Source organism: Dipodomys ordii, unplaced genomic scaffold, assembly GCF_000151885.1.
Source record: "Dipodomys ordii isolate 6190 unplaced genomic scaffold, Dord_2.0 Scaffold66, whole genome shotgun sequence".
In the NCBI taxonomy this organism is placed as follows: Eukaryota; Metazoa; Chordata; class Mammalia; order Rodentia; family Heteromyidae; genus Dipodomys; species Dipodomys ordii.
The window spans coordinates 4,802,578-4,811,684 of record NW_012267282.1 but is presented as its reverse complement, the minus strand read 5'-3'; the positions used below and the strand labels follow the sequence as shown (position 1 = coordinate 4,811,684).

Genomic DNA, 9,107 nt, shown 5'->3' with positions numbered 1-9,107 from the left:
TGACCTGGCAGGCTGGCCAGGACTTGGTAGTGGTGTGCTGGCTTCAAAGAACAACCTTTCAGAGCAGCTGGCAGAATGGACTTGGTACATAGGATTCCAAGAGGCGCCAACCTAGGATCCCAAGAGACTGCTCTTTAAAAAAAAAGGGGTAGCAGGACGCTGGTGGCTCACACCTGTCATCCTAGCCACTCAGGAGGCTGAGATCTGAGGATCACAGTTCAAATCCCGCCGGGGCAGGAAAGTCTGTGAGACTGAGCACTGTCCCTGAGCTGCTTTTGCTCAAGGCTAGCACTCTACCTCTTGAGCCCTAGCACCACTCAGGGCTTTTTCTGTTTATGTGGTGCTGAGGAATCCAATCCAAGCACTCTACCACTAAGCCACCTTCCCAGCCATCTATGTGTTTTTGACAAAGTGCCGCCCACTGTGCAAAGTTTATTCAGTTTAGTTTTGATGAAAACCTTTGAGGGCAGAGGCATGTAGAGTGCTTGGCATACTCTAATGCAAAATCGTTTATTGCCAGCAATAATTAGGATAACTGAATCAAGTGTGTTGAGTAGCTGGCTGGCAGGACTTTAGGTACATGCAGAAAATATTTAGAAAGGAATATTTAAAGGATCAGATGGGAATCCCAAAGTAATTACAACCCTATCAAAGTGAACTGGAAAAAGACCAACGTTCCTGGTGGCAGATACATATTTATGCTTCAATTAAACGAAAAAATTCCAAATTGGTTTACTTGTCCCAAAGCTTGACCTTTCTATTATTGTGTCTGAACTGAACTCATTCAATGATTTTATAATTCAGTACATGTTTCTTTTGTTATTTATGGTCCTTGTTCTGATTCTTTCTTTTTTCCAACAGCTATAAATTCTCGTATAGCGTGCCAAGCATTGAATTAGATATTGCCAATATATCTGCAAATGGTCATTGCTGTGGGGGGCCACAGACTCCAGAGAGGTGTTTGCTCTTTCATTCATTGAAGGAAATATTGACTGTGTGTGCACATGCCCTGCACACAGCACTGAAAAGCCTGGGATCCTCAGACTCTGAAACTACATGCTAATGGGTGGGGCAAAGGTTGTGAGGCTGCTGAGCGCCTGGCTGGAGGTCAACTAGCACAAAGGACACAGTGTCAAATGAGATACAAAAGGTATGCAGGACCTAGATTCCTCCCTCTCCCCTCCCTCCCGTGAAGAGTATGGCTCTGAATGTCTTTACATTCATGCACTCATACAAACACATTGTATTTAGTGAGCTCATCTAGTAGGTGACAAACCCCATTACCTTTAACTGTTCTTCAACCTAAATAACTTTGGAGGGAAATTGCTTAGAATAGTCAAGGTCTGGAGAGAGACTATGTGCTATCTTTGGTGAAGCTGGGCTAAAAGCTTACAAGAAAAACCACAAAAAAACTACCTCATTTTGTTATTATTATTTTTATTATTATTTTTGTCGTTGTGGGGCTTGAACTCTGGGCCTGAGCTCTGTCCCTCAGCTCTTCAGCTCAAGGTGAGCTCTCTACCACTTGAGATACAGTGCCATTTCTGGTTTTCTAGTGGTTTATTGGAGATAACAGTCTCACAGACTTTTGTGCCTGGGCTGTCTTTGATCCATGATCTTCAGATCTAAGCCTCCTGAGTAGCTCGGATTACAGATGTGAGCTACTGGTGCCTGGCTAGTATTTATTATTTTTTGCTCAAGAGCTGACCTCTCTCTTTCTGTGTGTGTGTGTGTGCGCACGCACGTATGTGCATGCACGCTTGTGTTTGCTGGTACAAGGGCTTGAACTCAGGCCTCAGGTATTGACTCAAGGCTGATGCTCTACCTCTTGAGCCACATCTCCACTTCTGGCTTTGTGCTAGTTAAATGGAGATAAGAGTCTCATGGACTTTTCTGCTCAGGTTGGCTTGGAAACTGGATCCTCATGTCGCACCTCTTGAGTAGCTAGGGTTACAGGTGTGAGCCAGAAGCCAAGTGTCAACCTCTTTTTTTTTTTTTGTGCTAGTCCTGGGGCTTGAACTCAGGATCTGGGCACTGTCCCTGAGCATTTTTTGCTCAAGGCTAGCCACTCTATCATTTGTGCCCAGATTAGTTCCAGCCTTTTCTATTTATGTGATACTGAGGAATCAAACCTAGGGCATGAAGCATGCTACCACTAAGCCACATTCCCAGCCCCACATTTTAACCTCTTGAAGAGAAGAGGTGGCAGCTGTCAAAGGAGGAAGGGGTTTCATCTTCTCAAGTCTTTAGGGTTCTTCATGTCCTCTACATACAGGCCAGGTGAAGACACACTTGTCCTAGGCAGACTATCTAGAAGGTTAAGATTTAGGACATGGAACCTTTATTCCCTATTTAATAATGTTTGCAACGCATACACATATGCTATGTCCACAGTGGTCCTGCCTCTATCACAGTTAGGGACATATAACATCTTTTTCCTCAATTCTTCCTAAAACACAAGGCAAAATTCTCTTCCCTCCAAACAGACTCATGCCCTGAACTCTTCCAGAACATTACTTGTGGAGTAGTCATTATATTTATGTACTGCTGTTTCTCAAGGGGTATGTTGTAGGATAATATATAACCTAAATCATTGTTTAAAGTGATGCTGCCTTTATGTACAAGATCCTGTTATTTCTTTGTTTTTGTTTTTGTCCGCGACAAGGAACGAAATTCAGTATCTGACCCTTTCACTCTTTAGCTAGCGCTCTACCACCTGAACCATGCCTCCAACCCCCAAGATACCGTTAAAGACTGGGGGAGGGGTCAAGTGGGAAAGGGCCTGCCTGGGAAACCACAGGCCCTGAGTTCAAACCCCAGCACCATAAATAAAGGAATAAATGAGTGAATAAAGTGGACAAAATAAACGAGTAATAAAACCAAACCTCCAGCCAATCCACCTGTAATTCTCCTTAGCTAAACCTTAGTCCCTCATCGGGGGAGTTCTAAATCCTGGCTCCTAGGCAGCCCATTTCCACAGAGACTACAACCCCCAGAAGGCAGAGCACACACACGCTCTGCGCATGCTCGACCTCAATGAAAGCATAGGGCAGCGCGCCCGAGGGGGCGGGGCTTGGTTCTGAGCCTCGAATCGGGGGCGGGGCGGTAGGCGGGGCTAGTGAGGGGCGGTGCTGCCGGCGCGGCCCGGAACACGCTAGTGGAGCGGAAGATGGCGGCAGCAGCGGCAGCTGCAGCCGGGACCCCACTCGGGCTGAGGCGGAGAAGCCGCCGGCTCTGACCTCGCTCTGGCTCCGGTGCGCGCAGTGGAGCGTGTGCGAGGCCCCGCGCGTCGGGCAGGGGCGGCGGCGGCTACTGCGCGCCGCCCTGAGGAGCGCCCCGGCGGCGGCGCGGCGGCGGCGGCGGTTGAGGAGAGAGCCGGCTCCGGGCCTCCGCGTCCTCCCGCTGCCCGGGGCCCTCGCCTCCTCGGGGGGGCGGCGGCGGCGATGTTCTCGGTCCTCTCGTACGGGCGACTGGTGGCCCGCGCCGTGCTCGGCGGCCTCTCGCAGACCGACCCCAGGGCCGGCGGCGGCGGCGGCGGCGGCGGCGGCGACTACGGGCTGGTGACGGCGGGCTGCGGCTTCGGCAAGGACTTCCGTAAGGGCCTCCTGAAGAAGGGCGCGTGCTACGGGGACGACGCGTGCTTCGTGGCCCGGCACCGCGCCAGCCCGGGCAGGAAAGACCGTGAGACTCCTATCTCCAATAAACCACCAGAAAACCGGAAGTGGCGCTGTAGCTCAAGTGGTAGAGTGCTAGCTAGCCTTGAGCAAAAGAGCTGAATTCAAGGTGGGCGGCGGCGGAGCCCGGGCGCTGGCGGGCGGGCAGCGCTTTACTAGCGAGCGGGCGCCGTGCCGAGCGCCCGAGGCGGTGCCTTTTCTGCTGGGACTCCCCCCTCTCCCGGTCGCGGAGCTGGGGGGAAACTGAGGCGCGGAGCTGTCGAACCAAGTGCTCAAGGTCACCGCTAGGGAACGCGACCCGTCCGTCCCCTGCGCGGAGCCGCACTTGCTCACTTGGCAGCGACGGCCCCGGGCGACCTCGGCGACACCTGCCGGCTCCTGACCGCGCTCGGGTTTCCTCCCGCCTCCCTCCGCTCGCTGCGCGCCCGGGGATCCCGGCGGCTCTGCGTGCTCCTGACGCCACGGCCTGGCCGCCAGCTGCGGGATCCCGAGCAGCTGAGCGGCCGGCTGCGCGAGCCCCCTGACCGTCCTGCCTTGATCGCGACCAGATTTTCATCCTCTTTTGGAGAGTCTCGCAGTGGGGTGGGGGTGGGGGGACTCACTGGCCTGGTGTCAGAATCCTCACAGTGCGTTCTTTCAAACTGATCTTGTCCGACTTGAGGTCACTTAGGGTGGCAGGCAGTCTCCTTGACCCAAAATAGAATGTCCGAACCTGTTAGGAGCGGGCGGCCAAGACAGCTTTGAGAAGTGGTCACAGCCTTTTCAGAAAGGTCACAGGTGTCCCCTGAGGCCTGTTCATTCTGCGTACACATTTGTAGGATTTTCGGGGTGGAGGGGAGCCTCAGGAAGGGATCAGTAGAATTTACAAGCCATCATCTTTTACCTAGTGTTTGGCTCTGCGTGTCAGGAGAGTGCTGTGGAATGATAAGCCATTAAAGCTCTCTTAGCAAATCACTTCCTTTGAAATTGAAGGACATGCTGTCATTGAATTTAGGTTCAAATGTTACTTTTTGGTTTCACTTCTCAAGTGATGTTGCATTTTTGTTTACTTTAAATTCCATAGGCTAAAGCAAAGTTGGGCATTGGAATAAGTGGTGCTGTCAGTTTTTTTTTTTTTTTTTGTAATCAGTTTTTAATCTGAATTCAGAGTGATCGGTAATGTAGCTTTGGTTTTGCACAGAAATGAACAATTTGTAAGTTTAAGTTGCATGCACTGCTGGCTAGTGTGTGGATCTTGTACATCTATAAGTCTGTAAAGGATCTTCTCTACTGTAGGTTTGTTCTTTTTTTTTTTTGGTCGGTCGTGGGGCTTGAACTCTGGGCCTGGGCGCTGTCCCTCAGCTCTTCAGCTCAAGGCAGGCGCTCTACCACTTGAGCTACAGTGCCACTTCCGGTTTTCTGGTGGTTTATTGGAGATAGGAGTCTCACGGTCTTTCCTGCCCGGGCTGGCTTTGAACCGAGATCCTCAGATCTCAGCCTCCTGAGTAGCTAGGATTACAGGCGTGAGCCACCAGTGCCCGGCTGTAGGTTTGTTCTGAAGTGAGATCTTGCTGTTTTTCCCAGGCTAACCTCCACCTTCTGGGCTGAAGTGATCCTCCTTCCCCCACCTTCAGGGAAGTGCTGGAACGCTGGGAGTTAGAGAAGAGCCAGGTCTTCTAATTATTCATCTTACCCACTCTATTACCCACATATTCCGGTCATGGGGCTTGAACTCTGGGCTTAGGCGCTGTCCCTGCGCTCTTCAGCTCAAGGCGAGTGCTCTACCGCTTGAGCCACAGTGCCCCTTCCGGTTTTCGAGAGGTTTTATTAGAGATAAGAGTCTCCCGGGCTGGCTTTGAACCATGATCCTCAGATCTCAGCCTCCTCAGTAGCTAGGATGACAGGCTGCTCCTGAGCTCCTTTTGCTCAAAGCTAGCATGCTACTACTTGAGCCACAGCACCACTTCCAGATTTCTGGTGGTTTATTGGAGATAAGAGTCACATGGACTCCCTCCCCCTCCCCCCAGGCTTTGAAAGTGATGCTCACATCTCAGCCTCCTGAGTAGCTAGGATTACAGGAAGGAGCCACTGGCGCCCACTGTCTCTTGGTTCTTGAGCTACTGATTTGATCTTTTTTTTTTGTTAATGTATATTGCTTTCAATGAACAAAGAATCAATGATCTGCCAAAGAAGTCTTCCAATGATAAGGGGGCTGGGAAGGTGGCTCAGTGGTAGAATGCTTGCATGCCTTGCATGCCTGAGACCCTGGGTTCGATTCCTCAGCACCACATAAGCAAAAAGAAAAAAGCCGGAAGTGGCGCTGTGGCTCAAGTGGTAGAGCGCTAGCCTTGAGCTGAAGAGCTGAGGGACAGTGCCCAGGCCCAGAGCTCAGGCCTCATGACCGGACCCCCCCAAAAAAAAGAAAAGATGAAAAACATCCTCAATTGGTTAGTAGTGTTGTTAAACTGAGGTAAAGAGCTGGGGGCAGTATTTTTGCTTTCTGAGCCATTGGAGTAACTCTGCAAATATTCCTGTAGTCATGTAGTAAGAACTAGGGATAAGGTGGGAAGCTGGAAATGGAGCTCTTCAAAACTAGTTGGTACAGTACATAAAACATGCTTTGTAAAAAGTGAAGTGTACCCTTTTTTCATCAGAAGTTGGTGAAATGGGATCCTTTTTTTTGCAGTGTGATTTAGATTCTTAGATCTGGAAAAGGAACTTGGGGGAATTTGTCCTGCCACTCTTTTTCAGTGAAGGAAATTAAAGCTTAGAGAGTTAATTGGACCAGGGCTGGGAATGCGGCTCAGTGGTAGAGTGCTTGCCTAGCACGCATGAAGCCCTGGGTTCTATTCCTCAGTACCACATAACACAGAAAAAGCCGGAAGTGGCGCTGTGCTTTAAGTGGTATAGTACTAGCCTTGAGCAAAAGAAGCTCAGGGACAGCACCAAGGCTCTGAATTCAAGCCCCAAGACTGGCAAAAAGAAGAAAAAATGTTAATTGGGCCAGAGTCTTGGATGAGTGAGCAGTGACCAAGAAAGCCAGAGTGCTATTTCCCTCCACTCCTTTACAGTGTCTGTCCTCAGCCTCCATTCTCCACAGTATAGGAGAAAGTAAGCTCCCCCTACTACCTGTGCCACACGGCTTGGTTTGGTGGGCTGGGTTCTGTAGTGATAGTCTGCACACTACAGCATTTGTGTTCTCACTTTTCAGTACTCTCAACTTAACTCTGCTTGCTGGCTGTGTCCTGTTAGTCCCTGTCAGGTGCTGTGGAGAGTACCAAGATAAAGCGAGAAAGGGCAGCTCTCCAGTGACCTTAGGAGGTGGGAAAGGCAGTGAGATTCCCAGCGCAGTTAGGAGAAATGTGTGGAAGCCCAGGGAAGGGCTTGGAGGTGAGCTGGGCTTTCAGTCAGGTGAGGTAACTGAGCAGAGTGGGGCACTCTCAGGTAAGGGATCAGAAGCTCCTCAAACCACAGATGTCTTGTGTCAGGGTACCAGGGCACTATTGAGAGCTAACTTAGAAAAAAGGTTGAGCTAAGAGCTGAGGGACAGCGCTCAGGCCCAGAGTTCAAGCCCCATGACTGACCAAAAAAAAAGAGTTTGAGCTGGGCACCTGTGGCTCATGCTTGTAATTCTAACTAGCCAGGATGCTGAGATCTGAAGTTCACCGTTTGAAGCTAGCCCAGGCAGAAAGTCCATGAGACTTATCTTCAGTTAACCAGCAAAAAATGCCAGAAGTGGAGATGCTGCTCAAGTTGTAGAGTTCTAGCCTTGAGCTAGAAAAGCTCAGGGACAATGCCCAGGCTTGGGGTTCAAGCCCCAGGATTGGCAAGAAAAGAAAAAGAAAAGTGCTGTGTTGGGGAGTCCTGTGGTTTTTAGTTTTATTTTGTTTCTTGGTAGGAAGATATGTGAAGTGTTTGCTTTTGTTTTTATGTGGTGGCTTTGAAGAGGCAGCACATTAAATGGTAGAACTCAAAATGGTTCACATTTCAGAAGGGTGCAATCTCCCTTTCACCTTGGCCTCTAGCTGCAAGGCCCCTCCCCCAGGAGAACAGACAAACAGAACTATTGGTTTCTTGTGTACCTTCTAGATTATATTAACATAGATAAGCAGTAAGGGTGGCCTACACATGGGAGGGCTTTACTAGGGGGGTACTTTGGATGTAGCATTGTTGTAAAACCAAGTGGGGCATGGAGTGGGGTGTAAGGAGAGAACAGATGTTGGTGGAGATGGTCAGATGGTGAAATAGTCTGAGCCAGAGAGGGTTCATTTTAGCTGGGGCAGTGGAAGTCATTGCGTTTCAGGACTGTGGACAAAATCAACCAATGGGACTTAGTGAGCACCGGACATAGCTCATCAAAGAGGAGGAGGGATGGGAGCTGGTTTTGAGGGTTCGGACCTGGCAAGAGATTCTAGTCCTGAAGTGTATGTGGTGGGCTGCTGACTGGACTGGGAAATGCAAGAGAACAGATCAAGTTTGAGAACTAAGATGAGACTGCTTGATACAAGAGGCATTTTCAAGGCAGGGTTACTCGCCTCTGTAGCACTTGCATCTGGCTGGCTGTATTAAGTTCTAGGTGCTGGGTCTGGGTACTTAACTAATTATCTGTGTCTGTCCTGGGTATGCTTGCTGGGGCAGGAGCTCTACCGGTCAGTCCAGTGGGCAGCAGGGGTGGACAACTGCTGTGCCACGTACTAGGCCAGCCACTGGGGTGGAAAGACTTAGAGGTACAAGGATTATTGTAGTGGTCAAACCAAATGAAACTGTATACTTTATATATTACTGATTTTTTGAAGATTGTCCTTTTCTAGGGAGAAGTCTTTCTTACCTGACAGTAGTCAGTTTGCACAGAAGAGAAGTTGTGAAATGAGATTACTTCACACTTACTTCTGGGGGGGGGTGCGGTGAAACAAGGCATTTCTTCAAAGTGAGGTGAAGCTTCATATGCTTATTTCTCAGTACTTGAAAATGCTACTGTTGAATATTTAATGAGCTATTGAATAGCGGTGGATGTGATTGCAGAAGCTGAATGGTTTACTCTTTTATGTGTTATCTGAGAGTGGGCTCTGTCCCTCAGTTGTGACCACAGACCAATGTGTGTGGAGCTGGCAGTCTACAAACTCAAGACTGCTGCCAGCTACACTGACATGTGGCTGGTACTTGGTGTTTCTTTTTTTTTTTTTTTCTCCCCAGTTGTGGGGCTTGAACTCAAGGCCGGTGCACTGTCCCTAAGCTTTTTGCTCAAAGCTAGTACTACTCTACCACTTTGAGCCACAGTTCCACTTGCAGTTTTCTGGGGGTTAATTGGAGATTAGAGTCTCATGGACTTTCCTGCCAGGGCTAGCTTTGAACTGCAGTCCTCAGATCTCAGCCTCCTGAGTAGCTAGGATTACAGACATGAGCCACCAACACCTGGGTAGTTCATGTTTCTTCCCTCCCTCCCTCCCTCCCTCC

General features: G+C 49.7%; 1 protein-coding gene across 1 annotated transcript in view; it reads left to right on the top strand.

The window, feature by feature from the left end:
- The first annotated feature begins 3,443 nt into the window (after nucleotides 1-3,443).
- Pptc7 (PTC7 protein phosphatase homolog (S. cerevisiae)) overlaps nucleotides 3,444-9,107 on the top strand; it is a 47,238-nt gene continuing 41,574 nt past the window's right edge. Inside the window, exon 1 of the mRNA XM_013023083.1 lies at nucleotides 3,444-3,665. Coding sequence (XP_012878537.1) covers nucleotides 3,444-3,665 — 222 coding nt within the window. The remainder of the gene's footprint in view (nucleotides 3,666-9,107) is intronic.